Genomic DNA, 23,169 nt, shown 5'->3' with positions numbered 1-23,169 from the left:
CTAAAGCTGAAAATGAAAACATTGCTATGTACAGTTTATCAAAGAAGATAAGGTCCATGTACAACATGATGCGCAATAAAAAGGTGTCCAGAATTAGAAACGAACACAATTTGATGCAAATGTGTTCCTGGGCCATGACTCAGCTAGATGAGTCACCCAGCAGATTGAGTCTGAGTCACAGCAACAGAACAACTCCACTATCTCTCCCCCCAGACTCTCCTCTCTCCCCCCCGACACTCCACTCTCCCCCCAGACTCTCCTCTCTCCCCCCCGACACTCCACTCTCCCCCCAGACTCTCCTCTCTCCCTCCCGACACTCCTCTCTCCCCCAGACTCTCCTCTCTCTCCCCAGACTCTCCTCTCCCCCCCCTGACACTCCTCTCTCCCCCAGACTCTCCTCTCCCCCCCCGACACTCCTCTCTCCCCCAGACTCTCCTCTCCCCCCCGACACTCCTCTCTCCCCCTGACTCTCCTTTCTCTCCCCGACTCTCCTCTCTCCCCCGACTCTCCTCTCTCTCCCCGACTCTCCTCTCTCCCCCCCGACTCTCCTCTCTCTCCCCCGACTCTCCTCTCTCTCCCCCGACTCTCCTCTCTCCTCAACTCTCCTCACTCCCCCCGACTCTCCTCTCTCCCCCCGACTCTCCTCTCCCTCCCCCCCGAACGCTCCACTCACTTTCTACATCCTTTATATTCCATTCCTCCATCCCCTGTCATCTTATTGACATGTCAAACTCTCACCCACCTCACGTGCCCCATCCTATCCAATGTCCTGCCCTCTACAGAGTGCCCTTCTCAGGGTCCTGGTCACAGAGGACCACCTAGGGAATAGGGGGCCATTAGGGACCATTCAAACTCTTTTATTCCCCTTTATTTCCTCCAGTCCAACTCTGTCTCTCTTCTATAATAACTATGGATCATTGTGTCATCTCTCCTCCTCCCTCTTCCATCTGTACCATATATTACCTTTCCTAAAGCCTATTCTGTATCTAGTTGTTTTCTTGATCTGCCTTTCTACCCAGGCGCCTTTCTTAATTGCATATCAGACGTCCTTTATCTGTTTCTCTTAACCTGTCTTTCTAAACATTATATCAGTTATTTTATTTGTGTCTATCTAACTACAGCCAAGATGGAGGGACTCTGGACAACCGCCAGTCCATCTGTCTCTCTCTCTGTCTGTCCCTCTGTCTTTCTGTCCATCATCACCTCCCGGAGAGGCCCTCTCTTTTGTCCATTGAGTGTGATCTACTCCTGATCACAGTGAGCTCAACCAATCCCTGATCAGTTACGATCAATCAATCAACTAAACGAGTGATTGGCGTCCAGATCAAAAGGAAGTGACACAGGTCATCTCGTCCGCCAGGTCTTCCTCGTCGTGGCCCGTCCTGATTGGCTCCTCGTCACTGTACAGGGTTCCGATGTCAGAATTGTTCAGGAAGCTGTTGCCCCCGCCCCCTCCGCTACCCCGACTCAGCAGGTCGCTGGCTGCACTCTCCATTTCGTCGATGGTCATGTGACATGCGTCGGCGATCTCCCGCTTTGCGAAGGCCACAAACTTGGGGTCCTTGGCATAGAGCCCGAGCCCCTCTGAGATTAACACCTACACAGGGAGAGAGTCATTTATTGGTTAATTGGTTGGTTCATTAACTGGTTAACTGTTTAAGGCTAGTGTCAGTCACCACTGTCTGGTCTGTTGAGCTAAGGTCCCATTCCCTCCATGAGGGTCCTGTGACCCACTGGCCCTGAGGACCTCTTTCTGTCCATGACCACAGTCCACCAGGCGACACGGCCATTTTGTTTTAACCACTCAATAGTGGTTCCCACTGTGCATCAATATCTGCATTACTTGCTATTTGGGATTTCAGGCTGGGTGTCTATATGAGCCCTTGGTTACGACTGCTGATGTAAAAAGGGCTTCATAAAATCAGCTTGATTGATTGGCTGAAAACATTAAGTGGAGGGGGAAGAGTGAGGCAAACTAAATTAAACACACGAAAATGTCATCAGCATTCAATTGATCTGCCTGTGGACGTTCAAATCAATTCGCCTGCAAAGGCCAATCACAGTGTCACTCACCGCCTCCACCAAGCTGTCGGCGCTGCCCCTCTTGTCACTGTAGTGGGGGCTGAGCTGCGTGGGGACCCTCAGGGTGGTGTAAGCCCGGTAGGGGGCCTGGGGACCCCCCGAAGGGCCAGGGAGACCAGTGTACCAGCCGGCGGGTCCGGGCCGGGGGGTCGCGGCCGTCACGTTGGCGCCCCCGCCCTTCTTGTCCCCCCAGATCCCAGGGCCACCACCGCCACCCCCTGCCGCCTCCTCCTCCACCAGGATGAGAGGAGCGTAGAGGAGCCGACCGCGGCGGGGACACGGGTTGGCCCAGGAGGCAGAGGAGCCCGTGGAGGAGAGACTGCTGCTGTGACGAGACTCGTAGCTGCCGTATGTCTGAAGAGACCCACGGGTTACCGCACAACCAGAATTCACCACATTCCTTACCTGAGTGTGGGTGTGTGTGTAGTAGCCCTGGAAAACCCATGGGAAACCCCTAGTAAACCCCTGGTAAACCCATGGGAAACCCCTGGGAAACCCCTGGTAAACCCCTGGTAAACCCCTGGTAAACCCCTGGTAAACCCATGGTAAACCCCTGGCAAACCCATGGCTTTTTAAAGCTTGGGGTTAAGGTTAGGTTGACAAGTTCGTGTTAGATATCTGGAAACATTTGGGTCTAAAAACGTCCTGTGTGATTGAGTTTCCCAATGTGTTTACCTGTTTGTTTACTTGTATGTTTACCTGTGTGTTTACCAATGTGTTTACCTGTATGTTTACCTGTGTGTTTACCAGTGTGTTTACCTGTGTGCGTGTCCGGCAGGGTGGAGAGTTCTGGTGGTAAGTTCCTGGGATCGGGAGATCATCATTACTGTCCTGCCTCCTTAGACACTGAATGTTAAAGGACGGCTTTCGCCCTGTGAGAAATCAGAAAGTAAACAGGAAGTCACACATTGGAAATACAAATAAGAAAATATGCCAGCACCCGGAATGTAAAAAGTCTGAAGACGGAAACAGGGGTCAAAACAGGAAGTCCCCGGGTGGAACCAGAAAGTAACCCGGAAGTCACATGGCGGAACCAGGAAGTAAACAGGAAATCTCATGAAGAAAACAAGAAGTGAACCGGAGGTCAGGGTGTTTCAGTATGGTTCTATACTTTAGACCAGATCCCATAGAAACACAGTAACAACATGAGGAGCACAAACAAAAAGGCACGCCGTAATATTGAGGCCCACAGCACGCAGCATACCGAACCCTGAAGATAGAAATGTCAAGGATAGAAAAGAGCTGTTACCTTACTCTACATGTCAGTAAGATGCTCATCTTTTCTAGGGCATATATTTCTACCTGATAGTTCCCCAACGTCAATCCCCATGTAAAGCGGCCCTGGTGTAGGGATGTTACCGGTAGGTGTGGCGGGAAGGAGCCGTCTCCTTGCTGTCCTTCGCCCATTTCCGTAGCCATTGCCATAGTTACCGTAGGCCATGTTGCCGGGGGTGTTGATGTTGTACAAGTGGTCACGGTTCCCAGGGTACAGAGGAGGGTCGTCTGGGTAACGAAGTCTGGGCAGGGAGAATATAACACAGATGAAGACACACACAAATGCACAGACACACACAGACACACACACACGCACACGCACACCCACCTCTCACGAGGTTTGAGGCGCTCGTCCTCCTCGTCATAGTAACCCTGCTCTTCTTCGTAGTCCTCCTCTCCTCCAGCCATCCCCCCATTTCCACCCTGGACAGGAGAATACCTGTCTCCTCTGCTGTCTCCTCTGCTGTCTCCTCTGCTGTCTCCTCTGCTGTCCCTTCTGCTGGAAAGGGAGAAGAAGAGATTGACTGGCTGCATGATTATTATGAAGGCATTAAATGGTAGCGTCTGTGAATGGATCATGGGATGCAACCATCTCACTTCAGGGGGTATCAGTCAGGTGGTCCATGCGAAGGCTTAGTGTTTCATTTTAGGGGGGGTAGAGTCTTCACTGGTTTCATTACCGTCTATTCTTAGACCTCCCCAGGACCTAATCAAGCACCTCTCCTAGAACTGCAAATATGGGACATTTTAGTTCTGGGTTTTCGAGATACTTAGATGCTCACCTTGAATACTTGTAAGAATTCCTCCTGCTCTGGGCTGGCTGGTCAACCAGTCCATTCTTAGCTGAAGGGTGTCGATGATGATGGTTCAGTGAGGACCTCAGGCTGCCTTCTCTTCTCAGTCCGTCCTGCTCCAGGAGACCGCCTCCATTTGGGGTCTTGGAGAAGGAGGCAGAGCCTTGGCGGGACAGACCACCATTGGAGAGTCTCTCCCCTTGTGTCCCCTCTCCTCCTGTCGGAGTGATGGAGTCTCGTCTCTCCTTACTCTCGGGGGTGTAGCCGTTATCGGCCTGTGGGGAGATGGGGGTTTCAGGACATCAGTTGTGCATGGCGATGAACTGAAGGACTATTGTTGATTAATAAAACCAACTGGTTCTGAATCAAAAATAATGTATTCTTTCCCACTTCTGACACCCAGGTGATGACACCCATTTTGAGTGACTGGAAAACATCTTGTCTTCAATGTTGGTCCGCAGCCTCAAGCTCAAGCTGAACAAGACAGAACAGCTCTTCCTTTGCGAGAAGAGTGCTTCATCACGGTTGACACCAAGGTCCAAAGAACCTTGTGACCCAGGACAAAACCCCACCTTTCTCCACAAATAACAAGGTGTTGACTTGCTCCTGCAGGGTCATACTTTGCAACATCTAAAAGTGAAACCCCATCTAAAACGGCACAGGTACTAATCCAGGCACTTGTCATCTCACGTCTGGACTACTACAACTCAGTGTTGTTAGGGCTCCCTGGGTGTGGCACATTACCCCTTCAACTGATCAAGAATTCTGAAAACCTTCTTGGTGTTCAACCATCCCAATGTCACCCAGTTCTCCATCTCTAACCCCCCTACCTACACCCAGTTCTCCATCTCTAACCCTCCTACCTACAACCAGTTCTCCATCTCTAACCCTCCTACCTACACCCAGTTCTCCATCTCTAACCCTCCTACCTACAACCAGTTCTCCATCTCTACCCCCCCACTTACACCCAGTTCTCCATCTCTAACCCCCCTACCTACAACCAGTTCTCCATCTCTAACCCTCCTACCTACAACCAGTTCTCCATCTCTACCCCCCCACTTACACCCAGTTCTCCATCTCTAACCCCCCTACCTACAACCAGTTCTCCATCTCTAACCCTCCTACCTACACACAGTTCTCCATCTCTAACCCCCCTACCTACAACCAGTTCTCCATCTCTAACCCTCCTACCTACACACAGTTCTCCATCTCTAACCCTCCTACCTACAACCAGTTCTCCATCTCTAACCCTCCTACCTACAACCAGTTCTCCATCTCTAACCCTCCTACCTACAACCAGTTCTCCATCTCTAACCCTCCTACCTACAACCAGTTCTCCATCTCTACCCCCCCACTTACACCCAGTTCTCCATCTCTAACCCCCCTACCTACAACCAGTTCTCCATCTCTAACCCTCCTACCTACAACCAGTTCTCCATCTCTACCCCCCCACTTACACCCAGTTCTCCATCTCTAACCCCCCTACCTACAACCAGTTCTCCATCTCTAACCCTCCTACCTACACACAGTTCTCCATCTCTAACCCCCCTACCTACAACCAGTTCTCCATCTCTAACCCTCCTACCTACACACAGTTCTCCATCTCTAACCCTCCTACCTACAACCAGTTCTCCATCTCTAACCCTCCTACCTACACCCAGTTCTCCATCTCTAACCCTCCTACCTACACCCAGTTCTCCATCAGCTACCCCCCCACCTACACCCAGTTCTCCATCTCTAACCCCCCTACCTACACCCAGTTCTCCATCTCTATCCTCCTACCTACACCCAGTTCTCCATCTCTATCCTCCTACCTACACCCAGTTCTCCATCTCTAACCCCCCCCCCCCACCTACACCCAGTTCTCCATCAATACCCTCCTACCTACACCCAGTACTGGGTTGTGTGGTAATCTCAGTTAGCCATCTACAGATGGAACTGTTAGTCTCTGGGGTTAGTCACTGTATGTTACATTTGGGGTATGGCAGGGGAGTTACAAATCAATAGAAACATCATACAGTACACAGTGACCTTATAATCAGCTTCATCTTCCTCTAACTCTTCCACCATGCCCTCCTCCTCCTCTTCCTCCTCCAGGTCAGCTGACATGGCCATTCTCATCTCTGGCCCCAGGTCCTGAAGTGTCCTCAGACCAGCTTGACACAACTGACGGACAGACAGATGTATGTCAAAACAGAACAAGACAGGGAGACCTAGTAGGCAGCATGTATCAGGCAGGAAGACCTAGTAGACAGCATGTATCAGGCAGGAAGACCTAGTAGACAGCATGTATCAGACAGGAAGTCCTAGTACACAGTTTGTATCAGACATGAAGACCTAGTACACAGTGTGTATCATACAGGAAGACCTAGTAGACAGCATGTATCATACAGGAAGACCTAGTAAACAGTATGTATAAAACAGGAAGTCCTGGTAAACAGCATGTATCAGACAGGAAGCCCTAGTAGACAGCATGTATCAGACAGGAAGACCTAGTAGACAGTGTGTATTGGACAGGAAGACCTAGTAGACAGCATGTATCAGACAGGAAACCCTTGTAAACAGCATGTATCAGACTGGAAGACCTAGTACACAGCATGTATCAGACAGGAAGACCTAGTAGACAGTATGTATAAGACTGGAAGACCTAGTAAACAGCATGTATCAGACAGAAAGACTTAGTAGACAGCATGTACCAGACAGGAAGACCTAGTAAACAGCATGAATCAGACAGGAAGACCTAGTAAACAGCATGTATCAGACAGGAAGACCTAGAAGACAGAATGTATCAGACAGGAAGACCTCGTAGACAGCATGTATCAGACTGGAAGACCTAGTACACAGCATGTATCAGACAGGAAGACCTAGTAAACAGCATGAATCAGACAGGAAGACCTAGTAAACAGCATGTATCAGACAGGAAGACCTAGAAGACAGAATGTATCAGACAGGAAGACCTCGTAGACAGCATGTATCAGACTGGAAGACCTAGTACACAGCATGTATCAGACAGGAAGACCTAGTAGACAGTATGTATAAGACTGGAAGACCTAGTAAACAGCATGTATCAGACAGAAAGACTTAGTAAACAGCATGTACCAGACAGGAAGACCTAGTAAACAGCATGAATCAGACAGGAAGACCTAGTAAACAGCATGTATCAGACAGGAAGACCTAGAAGACAGAATGTATCAGACAGGAAGACCTCGTAGACAGCATGTATCAGACAGGAAGACCTAGAAGACAGCAAGTATCAGACAGGACTAGTAGATAGTATGTATCCCTGGAAACCTTTGAGAACCTGTTGGAATCCCTGGGAACATTTGAGAAACCTATGGGAATCCCTGGAAGCCCTTGGCTGGTCTGGCTGATATAAAGATATTCACCTGTAGAACTGTGGGTGATTAGGATTATGGCTAGTATGAATCAACCATATGAATCTGTAGAGCTGGGTAGGGCTAAGGGTCCGGGGTCAGGTGTCATAGGTTATATTAACCTTTAGAGCTGGGTAGAGCTAAGGGTCCGGGGTCAGGTGTCATAGGTTATATTAACCTGTAGAGCTGGGTAGGGCTAAGGGTCAGGGGTCAGGTGTCATAGGTTATATTAACCTGTAGAGCTGGGTAGGGCTAAGGGTCCGGGGTCAGGTGTCATAGGTTATATTAACCTGTAGAGCTGGGTAGGGCTAAGGGTCCGGGGTCAGGTGTCATAGGTTATATTAACCTGTAGAGCCTGGTAGGGCTAAGGGTCCGGGGTCAGGTGTCATAGGTTATATTAACTTGTAGAGCTGGGTAGGGCTAAGGGTCCGGGGTCAGGTGTCATAGGTTATATTAACCTGTAGAGCTGGGTAGGGCTAAGGGTCAGGGGTCAGGTGTCATAGGTTATATTAACCTGTAGAGCTGGGTAGGGCTAAGGGTCAGGGGTCAGGTGTCATAGGTTATATTAACCTGTAGAGCTGCGGAGGTGCTGGTGGGGTCGGCTTCCCCCATGTCTCCTTTCTCCTTCCTCTTCCTGAACTTCCTGAAGTAGTCCTGGATCAGGAAGGTGGCGTAGAACTTACCAACTGTTACGTCCTCCTCTGGGGAGGGGAGTCAGAGTAATGGAAGAGCCAGGAGACAGATTAAAAAAAGTTAGAGAGAGAAGGAGAGAACAAGCCACTGAGTGTAATTCCTAAATTGACTGAACGGAAATGGAATTGACCCCAACACTCTCAAACGGGGAGAAAGATACGCAGATATGCAGTTTCAAATACTGATGCATTGATCTAGCATGGCTGCTGCATAGGGTTGGAGTAGGTTGTAAATATCTTGATCCAACCGTACTGGTCAAGCTAAATGGACTCCAGAATGTATAATTGGTCTATTCCATAAACCCTCCTTGCTTATGGAATAGTCTGCCGTCCAAACTTAAACTGGGGACCCCATTTTAAACATGATTTTATTTTGTGTTGCTTGTAACTGCTTTGGGTAATGGAAGTTCTTGTGCTGTCAGGGGAATAACCTCTATGTAAATGTGTGTGTGTTTTTTTGTTTTATCTGAGACCGTTTTTGTTGTGTCTGTTTTGTGTTATTTCTTAATCATTGTACCTACACTGTATGTGTGAACATGTATACGAAGGCCCAACTGTAAAAGGGACCTTGGTCTGTGTTCCTTGTTGAAGCAAAGGGATAACAATAGTTGGGTTAGGGAGTTAGAGGGTTAACAGTAAGGTTAGGGTGTTAGAGGGTTAACAGTAAGGTTAGGGTGTTAAAGGGTTAACAGTAAGGTTAGGGTCTTAGAGGGTTAATAGTAAGGTTAGGGTGTTAGGGTCAGGGGTTAATAGTAAGGTTAGGGTGTTAGAGGGTTAACAGTAAGGTTAGGGTGTTAGGGTCAGGGGTTAATAGTAAGGTTAGGGTGTTAAAGGGTTAACAGTAAGGTTAGGGTGTTAGGGTCAGGGGTTAATAGTAAGGTTAGGGTGTTAGAGGGTTAATAGTAAGGTTAGGGTGTTAGAGGGTTAACAGTAAGGTTAGTGTGTTAGGGTCAGGGGTTAACAGTAAGGTTAGGGTGTTAGGGTCAGGGGTTAACAGTAATGTTAGGGTCTTAGGGTCAGGGGTTAACAGTAATGTTAGGGAGTTAGGGTCAGAGGTTAACAGTAAGATTAAGGTCTGAGGGTTATTTTAAGTTAGTCTAAGTGTGCTTGTTTCTGGCCAGAAGGTAATGCACTACTTCAGCGTGTGCTGCCCCCAGTCTCACCCTGATGTGGGGGGATGACCTCGTCCAGAATCTTGGGCTTCATTCTTTTCCAGATCTTCTTTATAATGATCCTCAACTCCTCGTTCGCCTGGTCCGGGTTACCTGTAGGATTGGACAACGGATTGATTGATAAACTCATTGATGGATTGACAGATGGACTTATTGGTTGATTAATGGATGTAAATTTGATACCCCTATTTTACAGGGGAAACTTTGATGCCACTGATATTCTTGTGCCCCTATTTTACATTCAGGTTGACTTTAGTTACTTGGCAAATGCTTTAACTACTAGGCTACCTGCCACTCCAAAATGACTAAACGACTTAATGATAAATGCATTGTCTATCGACTGATCATAATATACAGTATGTGATGTAAAAAAGGTAAATATTGAATCTCGATACAGACAATACAGACCCTCCGTTTTGATCTTCAGGGCTGTTCTGACCAGGGCAAACAGAGTGGCGTTGAACGTCACGGTCCCATCACTGTTCAGAGGCATATTCATGGCCACCAGACGCTGAGGAGAACCAGTGGAGAGAGAGAACCCCAGGATGAAGGGAAGAAATGGAGAAATAACAACAGGAACAGACGAGGAAGAACAGGAAGAAGAGAGGAGGAACAAGGGGAGGAACAGGGGAGGAACAAGGGGAGGAACAAGGGGAGGAACAGGGGAGGAACAAGGGGAGGAACAGGGGAGGAACAAGGGGAGGAACAAGGGGAGGAACAGGGGAGGAACAAGGGGAGGAACAGGGGAGGTACAGGGGAGGTACAGGGGAGGAACAGGGGGAGGAACAGGGGAGGAACAAGGGGAGGTACAGGGGGAGGAACAGGGGAGGAACAGGGGGAGGTACAGGGGAGGAACAGGGGAGGAACAAGGGGAGGAACAGGGGAGGAACAAGGGGAGGAACAGGGGAGGACCAGTGGAGGTACAGGGGAGGAACAGGGGAGGAACAGGGGAGGTACAGGGGAGGAACAGGGGAGGGACAGGGGGAGGTACAGGGGAGGAACAGGGGGAGGGACAGGGGAGGAACAGGGGGAGGTACAGGGGAGGGACAGGGGAGGTACAGGGGAGGGACAGGGGAGGGAGTACCATATCATAACGTGCGTCAGAAAGCATAAATTGAATATTCATCCTGTTTTTGTTTAAAGAAATCCTCTCCACAGTATTAGAGGGTGCTGGCAGGTCAGTACCTTGCAAGCAACACGATGAGGACAAAGCTTCCCGAATCCCAGAGGTGGCTGGATCCTTCGTAGCAGAGCCACCACATCCAGATGTTTAATACGCCCCCTGGGGGGGGGCACAGCATGTTTTAACACATAACACTGGATCACTGAAATCATTCTAATCTCCCACGGACAGATTATCACAGACAGGAACAGGAAACTACAAAACTATCCGAGATAATTGTACATCTGGATAACTGAGATTAACATCATCCTCAAATCACAAAGTCTACACATCGAAACTAGATATAAATAAATATACAGAGAGAAGCGAGGGGTTTGCAGAAAGGAAAGAGAGTGTGCATCCGAGCAAGCTGTGGGGGAAAATATGGAAACAGGGAGATTGCGAGGGGAAAAAAACTAGAGAGAATGAAAGAAAAAGACAGAATGATGGAAGCAATGTCCTACTTGGCCTCTGGGTCATACTCTGACCAGATCCTCTTGAACTCATCCAGATGATGAGGTCCCAGGATGGACCAATCACGGGTCAGATAGTCAAAGTTGTCCATGATGACAGCCACAAACAGGTTGATAATCTAGAAAAGAGATCAAAAGCAGACACAATGCAAATGCAAGTGTCCCCAAATTATGGACACATTTAAAATGTTTTAACTGTTGTAAACATTAGACCCCGACACATTTAAAATGTTTTAACTGCTGTAAACATTAGACCCCGACACATTTAAAATGTTTTAACTGCTGTAAACATTAGACCCCGACACATTTAAAATGTTTTAACTGCTGTAAACATTAGACCCTGACACATTTAAAATGTTTTAACTGCTGTAAACATTAGACCCCGACACATTTAAAATGTTTTAACTGCTGTAAACATTAGACCCCGACACATTTAAAATGTTTTAACTGCTGTAAACATTAGACCCTGACACATTTAAAATGTTTTAACTGCTGTAAACATTATACCCTGACACATTTAAAATGTTTTAACTGCTGTAAACATTTGACCCTGACACATTTAAAAAATGTTAACTGCTGTAAACATTAGACCCCGACACATTTAAAATGTTTTAACTGCTGTAAACATTCGACCCCGACAAATTTTCGTGAAGAAACGTTGGTGGCAGTAGTTTTAAACACTGAATGTGTGAGTTACATTTTTGTTATTGTCAGATCTGTTAAGCCCTTGCCCTCTCAGCAGGGAACACCCCTGACCCCCACCCCACCCTCCGCTCACCAGAAAAGCACACAGCATGAAGAAGCTGATGAAATAGACGATAGCAAAGTTACTTCCACAGGTGAACTCTTCTCCAGGCAGGTAGTCCGACTCTGGGTCACACCTTTTGCCTGGTAGACAGACAGGCCGGCAAAGAGAAAGACATATTTACATTTTACCTATTTATCAGGACAGTTTTAACAAGGGCAACATTCAGTCCTGAGTTCATACATTCTAATAGTTTTTCATACTTTCCCCCCTGGGGCTTGAACCCACAACCTTTGGCATTATAGGCTCCATACTCTATATGCTCTTCATACCTGGTAGACTTGCCAGCATGATCTCCTGCCATGCCTCACCAGTCGCACACCTGGAGACAGAGATGAATGGCGGTCATGGCTCAGGGTTTTTGAGGTCATTGGAGCAACAGTACCCAACCTGAATCAGGAAGGGTTCTTCACACTGAAGATGCAGGGGACCCCAACATGTTCCTTGAAGAACCCCATTTTATTAGTTCCTCAAAGAACCTTTTCAAGAACACTGAGATTATTTCTATGGGGGGTAATTTTTTAGGGTTCTCTAAGGAACAATTCAAAGGATTTCTTTAAAATACATTTAAAAGAAAAGTTTTGAAAACCTCAGGGAACCCTTAAACCAAGAGGACCATAACAGGGAAATTGTGCCTTAACCCAAAGTCATTCTTGAGACCTTGTATACTAGAACATTGAGTGGATCAGTAAGTGACTCAGCTGTCTTGCTGCTCCTCTGTCCCACCTGAACAGAACGAGGACAGCCTCTGTTCCACCTGAGCAGAGCAAGGACAGCCTCTGTCCAAACCTTAACAGAGCGAGGACAGCCTCTGCCCCACCTGAACAGAGCGAGGACAGCCTGAGGAAAGGTCTGGAAGTTGTTGTTCCTGTTGATCTGAGTGTAGTCCTGCATGGCTATCTTCCCAAACGTCTGGAATGGTGGAGCGAGAAGGAGAGGAAGAGAGGGAGGGAGGGAGGATAAATAGTGATGATCAAAACTGAAACATTTTGGAGAGCTTTTGGGATTAGCATGGACCAAAGCAAGAAGGGGTTTTAGAAACAGACGGCCCTCACCTGCATGCCGATGACAGCGTAGATGAAAAAAATCATGGCGATAAGAAGTGCCACATAGGGAAGGGCCTAAAAAACAGACAGACAGAGTTATAACAGGCCTAAAAAACAGACAGACAGAGTTATAACAGGCCTAAAAAACAGACAGACAGAGTTATAACAGGCCTAAAAAACAGACAGACAGAGTTATAACAGGCCTAAAAAACAAACAGACAGTTATAACAGGCCTAAAACACAGACAGACAGTTATAACAGGCCTAAAAAACAGACAGGCAGAGTTACAACAGGCCTAAAACACAGAGACAGAGTTACAACAGGCCTAAAAAACAGACAGAGTTACAATAGGCCTAAAAACAGACAGAGTTACAACAGGCCTAAAAAACAGACAGAGTTACAACAGGCCTAAAAAACAGACAGAGTTACAACAGGCCTAAAAACAGACAGACATCATTTCCGTCCTGGTCCCACTGTCTCAAAGACGTAACCAGTTCTATTTTTTAAAACTGTTCTTTGTGGTGACAGGAGCAAGAATGAAAAATCTTGGTGAAAGGCCATTATTAATATTATGAGTTCACAACTGACTCATCTCAAATAAAATTATGTTTTGTTATGTTTACATTGTCATAGTTAGACTGAGTTGTAAAAAACAATAATTAATAAATGTTATAAAATGTGACCCAACTGACACCAGGTTTGTGATTTGGACAGAATGGAATCTCCAACCAGGACCGGTTCCAGGCTTAAGAGACATAAACAGTCATTCAGGGCCCCGATCGCTAGGGACCGCTAGGGGAGGGGGCCCCAAAAGGCTAGAGCCGGCCCTGCCTCCAACCTCTACTTTCTATAGCCAGTTATTTGTCCTGGTCACATGACCTGGCAGAGAAAACTCAGGACCCGACCACTAAAGTAGGACCCAGAGTTTTTCACTGTCAGGCCACAGGCTCAGGGGAACCTCGTAGCACCCATTGTGAGCCCTGACCTGGAGGGACTTGACAAATGTCCAGAGCAGTGTGCGAATCCCCTCCCCCTTGCTCAGCAGTTTGACCAATCGCATGACCCGGAACAGACGGAAGAAGGTGATGGACACTCTGGAACTGTCGTCAGAACTCTGGATGGGAGACAGACAGCACACCGTATTAAACCAATTAACATTGAACTCAGAAAGAGAAGAAGATCAAGAGAGAGGTAAAGAAACAGAGATAAAGGGACAGAGAGAGAGAGATAGATAGAGGCATTAACAGTATATTAAATCAAATTACACTGAACTGAGGGAGAATGAAAAACAGAAAGAGAATAATCAGATTCAGAGAAAACAGACATGATAGAGAGATAAGACAAAGAATGGATGACAAGAGACGGATAATGTTAATGCTAATGTCAATCATAATGTTAGTGGCAATGTAAATGATAATGTTAGTGGTAATGTTAATGCTAGTGTCAATCATAATGTTAGTGGTTATGTTAATGATAATGATAAGGTAATATTAATCATAATGTTAATCACAACATTAGTGGTAATTTAAATAATAATGTTAGTGGTAATGTTAAACATAATGTTAGTGGTGATGTTATTCGTAATGTTAGTGGTAATGTGTATGATAATATTAGTGTTAATGTTATCATAATATTAGTGGTAATGTTCATCAGAATGTTAGTGATTATGTTAATGATAAGGTAATAATAATCATAATCTTAATCACAACATTAGCAGTAATTTAAATCATAATGTTAGTGGTAATGTTAATCATAATGTTAGTGGTAATGTTAATCAATTTTTTAAAAATAATTTCAGTTGTAATGGATCCTCCCAGGAGCAGAGTGAACATCATTATGCTCGAAGGGATACAGAATATTCCAACAGAGATTATAAAATAAAAGCAATCATTTACATAGATTGTAAGTTACTGTATGCAATCTATGATGTAAATCTAATTGGCTATCTAAATGTATTACAGTATAATCTATTTTAATCATCTAGTCTAAAACTGCTTGAATTACCTGACCCCAGAGCACCCTCCATTACGAAAAAGATAAGACATGGAAATGATCAAAATGGAATGATAAGAGAATGGGGTCATACTAACAACCATAACAACAACAATAACCACACACAACAACAACCACACAAAAACAGAACAAAAACATCAACAACCACACAAAAACAGAACAACATCAACCAAAACAACGACAATGCAAACATAATATTAACACTTAAATGAGTGTATATGTATATAAATATCCAGGTATCTATCTATATTCATACATAGGGAGAATATCATTATTGTTATTCACCTGTCATGGGGATTATGTGTGTAAGAGTGGACTTACGCTGAATTCTGTCACCACGATGTCCACAACACTGCCCACCACAATCAGAGCATCGAAGGAGTTCCAGGCATCGATGAAATAATGCTGAACCGATGTACAAAGACATGTATTAAAAGACAAAGAAGAAACAGGAAGGGAAGGAAAAGGAGGGCAAGCTATTTAGAAGGAAAATAAATGAGTCCCCCTGAGTCATTTAGCAAGCAGTTTGATAGGGTAAGAGGTCGGGGGTTAGATTCTCACCCTGAATCGTAGAGCCAGCAGTTTGAGTAGCATCTCGGCTGTGAAAAGGCCAGTGAACACCATGTTGAGGATGTCCATCACATGACTGAACACCTTGGACTGTTCATAGTGCTGATAGAACAGAGAGACAGCTAATCAAACAGACAGGTAGTCAAACAGGCAGGTAGAGACAGGCAGGCAAACAAACAGGTAGAGACAGGCAGACAGATAGATGGAGAGACATGCAGACAGACAGGCAGTCAAACAAACAGGTAGAGACAGGCAGACAGATAGAGGGACAGACTTACAGAGAGACGGTAAATAAACAGGCAGACAGACAAGCAGATAGACAGGTAGATAGACAGGCAGACAGGTAGATAGACAGGCAGACAGGTAGATAGACAGGTAGATAGACAGGTAGACAGACAGACTGTAGACCATGTTGTGGAAAAGTGGTGGTTAATATAAATTGTATTTACTTCAGTGTATGTTTAATATACTTTGCAAGTGTGTGTGTGAGTGTGTGAGTGTGTGAGTGTGTGCATGTGTGTGAGTGTGTGCATGTAAGAGTGTGTGAGTGTGTGTGTGTGTGAGTGCGTGAGTGTGTGCGTGTGTGTGAGTGTGTGTGTGAGTGTGTGTGTGTGTGTGTGTGTGTGTGTGTGTGTGTGAGTGTGTGTGTGTGTGAGTGTGTGTGTGTGAGTGTGTGTGTGTGTGTGTGCTTGGTTACCTGAATAGCCAATGTGACGGTGTTCAAGAGAATGAGGACAAACATGACGTATTCAAACGCTGTAGACTGGACCAGGGACCAGAACTTATACTGCACTGGGTTCTTTGGGATATACAGCTTCAACGGCTGGGCCTTCAGAGCATACTCCACACACTGCCTCTGTAGGACGGAGGGGACCGGGAGGGAGGGGTTGAGACAGAGCGATGAGGCGCTGATGTGAGAACTCAAACACACAACACTGTTACCTGGTTCTGTTGGATGGGGCGGGGGGAGTGGGAGGGAGGGGGAAGGTTGTTATGGAAACACACAACACCGTTACCTGGTTCTGTTGGATGGGGCGGGGGGAGTGGGAGGGAGGGGGAAGGTTGTTATGGAAACACACAACACCGTTACCTGGTTCTGTTGGATGGGCGGGGGGAGTGGGAGGGAGGGGGAAGGTTGTTATGGAAACACACAACACCGTTACCTGGTTCTGTTGGATGGGCGGGGGGAGTGGGAGGGAGGGGGAAGGTTGTTATGGAAACACACAACACCGTTTCCTGGTTCTGTTGGATGGGGCGGGGGGAGTGGGAGGGAGGGGGAAGGTTGTTATGGAAACACACAACACCGTTACCTGGTTCTGTTGGATGGGGCGGGGGGAGTGGGAGGGAGGGGGAAGGTTGTTATGGAAACACACAACACCGTTACCTGGTTCTTGTCCAGCTCGCAGTTCTTATACTCAGACTCGCCCTGCTCTCTGAAGGTGATGATGACGAAACCGACGAAGATGTTCATCATGAAGAAGGCGATGATGATGATGTAGACGATAAAGAAGATGGAGATCTCAACGCGATAGTTATAGACTGGACCATGGTGTTCCCCATTGGCATCAATCGCCTTATACAGGAGACTACAGAGAGATGGGGGAGACATGGGGAGAGAGAGGGGGACAGAGAAAGGTGAGAGATAAAGGGAGAGAGAGGGGGGACAGATAGAGGTGAGAGATAAAGGGTGAGAGAGGGGGGACAGATGTTTAGAAGGTGGGGGAGGGAGAGAGACACATTCAAACCCCCAGGAGTGGAAGGGAAGTTCTTATGGACTCGTCATGATGAGTCCAGAGTCCTTGACGCGACTCGACCCGTGGCACTGCTCAGGGTGACGGTGTGAGACGAGACAACATGTGTGTGTGTGTGTGCATCCTATGTGTGTACATAATGTGTTTCCATCTGTGTGTGTGTGTGTGTGTGTGTGTGCATGTCTGTGTGTGTGTGTGTGTGTGTGCCTGTCTGTGTGTGTGTGTGTGCATGTCTGTGTGTGTGTCTCTGTCTGTGTGTGTGTGTGTGTGTGCCTGTCTGTGTGTGTGTGTGTGTGTGTGTGCCTGTCTGTGTGTGTGTCTCTGTCTGTGTGTGTGTGTGTCTGTGTGTGTGCCTGTCTGTGTGTGTGTGTGTGTGTGTGCCTGTCTGTGTGTGTGTGTGTGTGTGCCTGTCTGTGTGTGTGTCTCTGTCTGTGTGTGTGTCGGTGCGTGTGTGTCTGTGTGTGTGTGTGTCTGTGTGTGTGCCTGTCTGTGTGTGTGTGTGTGCCTGTCTGTGTGTGTGTCTCTGTCTGTGAGTGTGTCGGTGCGTGTGTGTCTGTGTGTGTGTGTGTGTCGGTGCGTGTGTGTCTGTGTGTCAGTGCGTGTGTGTCTGTGTGTGTGTCTCCGTGTGTCTGGTGTGTGTGTGTGTGTGCTTCTTTTATTACCTTGTGGGGCCAAAATGTCCCCCTAAGTACAGTAAAACCTGTAAAACATGCCTCGTGGGGGAAATTTCTTAGGGCCCCATGAGGGGAAAGTCAATTTTCTGGCTCAGGGTTTAGGGTCAAACTTACAATTTATTTTAGAGTTAGAATTGGGGTTTCTTTAAGGTCCAGGCGTTGTTGGTTAAGTTTAGGGTTAAGGTTAGGCATTACATCTAGGTAAAGTTTAGGCATAAATGTTACTTTATTGAGGTTAAGGATAGGGTTAGGGTTAGATTAGGGTTAGGGTTAAGATTAGAGCAAGGGAACATGCAATGTGTGTGTGTGTGTGTGTTTGTGTGTGCGTGTGTGTGTGCATGTGCGTGTGTGTGTGTGTTTGTGTGTGTATGGGACTCACGCTGGCCAGCCCTCGAAGGTGGAGACAGTGAACAGAGCCATCATGCCCATAAGGACGTTGTCGAAGTTGAAGTCAGAGTTGTGCCAGATTCTCTCCCTCACCATTGGGTGGCTCACATCCCCATCTTTATAAACCACAAAGGTCCCCCTGCAAGGGACACACACTCACAGTGTTTAGGGTCCTATCTCTAGGTTAATATGGTCCTATCTCTAGGTTAATATGGTCCTATCTCTAGGTTAATATGGTCCTATCTCTAGGTTAATATGGTTCTATTTCTAGGTTAATATGGTTCTATTTCTAGGTTAATATGGTTCTATTTCTAGGTTAATATGGTCCTATCTCTAGGGTTAATATGGTTCTATCTCTAGGGTTAATATGGTCCTATTTCTAGGGTTAATATGGTTCTATCTCTAGGGTTAATATGGTCCTATTTCTAGGGTTAATATGGTTCTATCTCTAGGGTTAATATCGTTCTATCTCTAGGTTAATATGGTCCTATCTCTAGGGTTAATATGGTTCTATCTCTAGGGTTAATATGGTTCTATCTCTAGGGTTAATATGGTCCTATTTCTAGGGTTAATATGGTTCTATTTCTAGGTTAATATGGTCCTATCTCTAGGGTTAATATGGTTCTATCTCTAGGGTTAATATGGTCCTATTTCTAGGGTTAATATGGTTCTATCTCTAGTGTTAATATGGTTCTATCTCTAGTGTTAATATGGTTCTATCTCTAGGGTTAATATGGTTCTATCTCTAGGGTTAATATGGTCCTTTAAATCTGCCAGTATCGTTGAGTCTTTCATGTGGATATTATGTCGTAACTTACTTGCACTGCTCAGGCGTGTGTTTAGCTTCATCTGTACAGCGGTAGAATTTACCCTGAAACACCAAGGTTTTGCATTATAACTTTTATTGTGGTGTGGGGCAACGCATACTCTAATCACAAAGGAAATGTTACTCCTCGTAGAACTGCAGTACAGTGAAAAACTACAGAAAGAGTTGTTTTGTCCTAGATAATATGCATGTGGAATACAGGTGTAGGACGCTAATTTGAAGCATTTGAACCAGTAGGAAAATAACCTGTGAAAACAATAAACGCACAACTTTGTCAAGTAATGTTTGTCAAGTAGTGTCAAGCCATGTTCTATCAGGACATACGTGACATTTCAACACGCTTTCGAAGCCTTTTCAAACGGATCAAGGTGCTGTGTGTGTGTATTTAATGTGTATGTCTGTCCATGTGTGTGTGTGTAATGTGTGTGTCTGTCCATGTGTGTGTGTAATGTGTGTGTCTGTCCATGTGTGTGTGTGTGTAATGTATGTCTGTCCATGTGTGTGTGTGTAATGTGTGTGTCTGTCCATGTGTGTGTGTGTGTAATGTATGTCTGTCCATGTGTGTGTGTGTAATGTGTGTGTCTGTCCATGTGTGTGTGTGTGTAATGTATGTCTGTCCATGTGTGTGTGTGTAATGTGTGTGTCTGTCCATGTGTGTGTGTGTAATGTATGTCTGTCCATGTGTGTGTGTGTGTAATGTATGTGTCTGTCCATGTGTGTGTGTGTAATGTATGTCTGTCCATGTGTGTGTGTGTGTAATGTGTGTGTCTGTCCATGTGTGAGTGTGTGTAATGTATGTGTCTGTCCATGTGTGTGTGTAATGTGTGTGTCTGTCCATGTGTGTGTGTGTGTAATGTATGTCTGTCCATGTGTGTGTGTAATGTATGTCTGTCCATGTGTGTGTGTGTAATGTATGTCTGTCCATGTGTGTGTGTGTAATGTATGTCTGTCCATGTGTGTGTGTGTAATGTATGTCTGTCCATGTGTGTGTGTGTAATGTGTGTGTCTGTCCATGTGTGTGTGTGTGTAATGTATGTCTGTCCATGTGTGTGTGTGTAATGTATGTCTGTCCATGTGTGTGTGTGTAATGTGTGTGTCTGTCCATGTGTGTGTGTGTGTAATGTATGTCTGTCCATGTGTGTGTGTGTAATGTGTGTGTCTGTCCATGTGTGTGTGTGTGTAATGTATGTCTGTCCATGTGTGTGTGTGTAATGTATGTCTGTCCATGTGTGTGTGTGTAATGTGTGTGTCTGTCCATGTGTGTGTGTGTGTAATGTATGTCTGTCCATGTGTGTGTGTGTAATGTATGTCTGTCCATGTGTGTGTGTGTAATGTGTGTGTCTGTCCATGTGTGTGTGTGTGTAATGTGTGTGTCTGTCCATGTGTGTGTGTGTGTAATGTATGTCTGTCCATGTGTGTGTGTGTAATGTATGTCTGTCCATGTGTGTGTGTGTGTAATGTATGTGTCTGTCCATGTGTGTGTGTGTAATGTATGTCTGTCCATGTGTGTGTGTGTGTAATGTGTGTGTCTGTCCATGTGTGAGTGTGTGTAATGTATGTGTCTGTCCATGTGTGTGTGTAATGTGTGTGTCTGTCCATGTGTGTGTGTGTGTAATGTATGTCTGTCCATGTGTGTGTGTAATGTATGTCTGTCCATGTGTGTGTGTGTAATGTATGTCTGTCCATGTGTGTGTGTGTAATGTATGTCTGTCCATGTGTGTGTGTGTAATGTATGTCTGTCCATGTGTGTGTGTGTAATGTGTGTGTCTGTCCATGTGTGTGTGTGTGTAATGTATGTCTGTCCATGTGTGTGTGTGTAATGTATGTCTGTCCATGTGTGTGTGTGTAATGTGTGTGTCTGTCCATGTGTGTGTGTGTGTAATGTATGTCTGTCCATGTGTGTGTGTGTAATGTGTGTGTCTGTCCATGTGTGTGTGTGTGTAATGTATGTCTGTCCATGTGTGTGTGTGTAATGTATGTCTGTCCATGTGTGTGTGTGTAATGTGTGTGTCTGTCCATGTGTGTGTGTGTGTAATGTATGTCTGTCCATGTGTGTGTGTGTGTAATGTATGTCTGTCCATGTGTGTGTGTGTAATGTATGTCTGTCCATGTGTGTGTGTGTAATGTGTGTGTCTGTCCATGTGTGTGTGTGTGTAATGTATGTCTGTCCATGTGTGTGTGTGTAATGTGTGTGTCTGTCCATGTGTGTGTGTGTGTAATGTATGTCTGTCCATGTGTGTGTGTGTAATGTATGTCTGTCCATGTGTGTGTGTGTAATGTGTGTGTCTGTCCATGTGTGTGTGTGTGTAATGTATGTCTGTCCATGTGTGTGTGTGTGTAATGTATGTCTGTCCATGTGTGTGTGTGTAATGTATGTCTGTCCATGTGTGTGTGTGTAATGTATGTCTGTCCATGTGTGTGTGTGTAATGTGTGTGTCTGTCCATGTGTGTGTGTGTGTAATGTGTGTGTCTGTCCATGTGTGTGTGTGTGTAATGTATGTCTGTCCATGTGTGTGTGTGTAATGTATGTCTGTCCATGTGTGTGTGTGTAATGTATGTCTGTCCATGTGTGTGTGTGTAATGTATGTCTGTCCATGTGTGTGTGTGTAATGTATGTCTGTCCATGTGTGTGTGTGTAATGTATGTCTGTCCATGTGTGTGTGTGTAATGTATGTCTGTCCATGTGTGTGTGTGTAATGTGTGTGTCTGTCCATGTGTGTGTGTGTGTAATGTGTGTGTCTGTCCATGTGTGTGTGTGTAATGTGGTACCTTGAAGAGCTGGACACCGATGCAGGCGAACATGAACTGCAACAGGGTGGTGACGATCATGATGTTACCGATAGTCTTGATGGCCACAAACACACACTGGACCACGTGCTGTTAACAGGAGATGTGTTAGGTACTGACCGATTAACACACAAAGAACACAACCACACACACACACTGGACCACGTGCTGTTAACAGGAGATGTGTTAGGTACTGACCGATTAACACACAAAGAACACAACCACACACACACACTGGACCACGTGCTGTTAACAGGAGATGTGTTAGGTACTGACCGATTAACACACAAAGAACACAACCACACACACACACTCACTCATTACCTTAAGTCCTTTGGCTCTGTTGATGGCTCGAAGAGGCCTGAGAACACGAAGAACACGGAGAATCTTGACCACAGAGATCGCACTCGAACTGGGAACAAGAGAGAGGCGGAGAGAGAGATAGAAACCAATAAAAATTTGAGAGAGAGATATAGCGAGACAGAAAGTGAGAAAGAACGATGGGGAGAGTGACAAAGACAGGCAGAGAGACGCTGTGGTGGAGAGACTATTAACAGAGACGCTGTAGTGGAGAGACTATTAACAGAGACGCTGTGGTGGAGAGACTACTAACAGAGACGCTGTAGTGGAGAGACTATTAACAGAGACGCTGTGGTGGAGAGACTACTAACAGAGACGCTGTGGTGGAGAGACTATTAACAGAGATGCTGTGGTGGAGAGACTACTAACAGAGACGCTGTGGTGGAGAGACTATTAACAGAGACGCTGTGGTAGAGAGACTATTAACAGAGATGCTGTGGTGGAGAGACTACTAAGAGAGACGCTGTGGTAGAGAGACTATTAACAGAGATGCTATGATAGAGAGACTACTGATTAATTGGCTGATTGATTGTTTGACTGATGAATTGATTGACTCACTGAAGGAAGAAAGAGATTAGAGACACAGAGACAACGAGGAGATCCAGAAGATTGAACCAGTTCCTACAGAATGAGCCCTGGTGGAGAAACGCCCCATGGACTGTCATCTAGAGAGGAGAACGACAAGGAAGAGGAGAAGGATGAGTTGATGAAAAAGAAGAGGAGTGAGGAGAAGTAAGAGGGGTGAAGAAGAGGACAGGCAGAAGAAAGCACTGTTAAAACAGATAAAGAGGAAACACCTTGAGCTCTGACCTGATATTACAAACCCCAGTTCAATGCTGGCGGGGTCCCAAAGGAGCTTCTACACTGGCTGGGTCCCAAAGGACCTTCTACACTGCATAGAGAGTGCGTAACTTATGATGCCATCG

General features: G+C 46.0%; 1 protein-coding gene across 7 annotated transcripts in view; it reads right to left on the bottom strand.

The window, feature by feature from the left end:
- Window positions 1–661: 661 nt before the first annotated feature.
- Window positions 662–23,169, bottom strand: part of cacna1fb (calcium channel, voltage-dependent, L type, alpha 1F subunit) — a 59,830-nt gene continuing 37,322 nt past the window's right edge. For 2 of the 7 annotated variants that reach the window (XM_034296022.1, XM_034296025.1), the window contains 26 exons: window positions 22,802–22,908; window positions 22,208–22,295; window positions 21,866–21,973; window positions 19,089–19,141; window positions 18,263–18,409; window positions 16,843–17,044; window positions 16,156–16,314; window positions 15,450–15,560; window positions 15,210–15,293; window positions 13,861–13,989; window positions 12,885–12,950; window positions 12,650–12,741; window positions 12,102–12,151; window positions 11,803–11,912; window positions 11,016–11,143; window positions 10,575–10,671; window positions 9,789–9,900; window positions 9,381–9,482; window positions 8,096–8,226; window positions 6,183–6,317; window positions 4,140–4,426; window positions 3,686–3,856; window positions 3,385–3,599; window positions 2,842–2,954; window positions 2,074–2,436; window positions 662–1,597 (listed from right to left, as the gene is read on the bottom strand). In XM_034296022.1, the coding sequence (XP_034151913.1) occupies window positions 1,325–1,597; window positions 2,074–2,436; window positions 2,842–2,954; window positions 3,385–3,599; window positions 3,686–3,856; window positions 4,140–4,426; window positions 6,183–6,317; window positions 8,096–8,226; window positions 9,381–9,482; window positions 9,789–9,900; window positions 10,575–10,671; window positions 11,016–11,143; window positions 11,803–11,912; window positions 12,102–12,151; window positions 12,650–12,741; window positions 12,885–12,950; window positions 13,861–13,989; window positions 15,210–15,293; window positions 15,450–15,560; window positions 16,156–16,314; window positions 16,843–17,044; window positions 18,263–18,409; window positions 19,089–19,141; window positions 21,866–21,973; window positions 22,208–22,295; window positions 22,802–22,908 (3,633 nt within the window). In that variant the 3' untranslated portion in view covers window positions 662–1,324. The remainder of the gene's footprint in view (window positions 1,598–2,073; window positions 2,437–2,841; window positions 2,955–3,384; window positions 3,600–3,685; window positions 3,857–4,139; window positions 4,427–6,182; window positions 6,318–8,095; window positions 8,227–9,380; window positions 9,483–9,788; window positions 9,901–10,574; window positions 10,672–11,015; window positions 11,144–11,802; window positions 11,913–12,101; window positions 12,152–12,649; window positions 12,742–12,884; window positions 12,951–13,860; window positions 13,990–15,209; window positions 15,294–15,449; window positions 15,561–16,155; window positions 16,315–16,842; window positions 17,045–18,262; window positions 18,410–19,088; window positions 19,142–21,865; window positions 21,974–22,207; window positions 22,296–22,801; window positions 22,909–23,169) is intronic. The other 5 variants (XM_034296024.1, XM_034296026.1, XM_034296027.1 and 2 more) reach the window with 4 other exon arrangements.

The sequence above is a fragment of the Esox lucius genome, chromosome 12, assembly GCF_011004845.1.
Source record: "Esox lucius isolate fEsoLuc1 chromosome 12, fEsoLuc1.pri, whole genome shotgun sequence".
NCBI classification, from domain to species: domain Eukaryota; kingdom Metazoa; phylum Chordata; class Actinopteri; order Esociformes; family Esocidae; genus Esox; species Esox lucius.
Note: the sequence above shows the minus strand (reverse complement) of the source record. Positions and strands in the feature narration are given on the sequence as shown.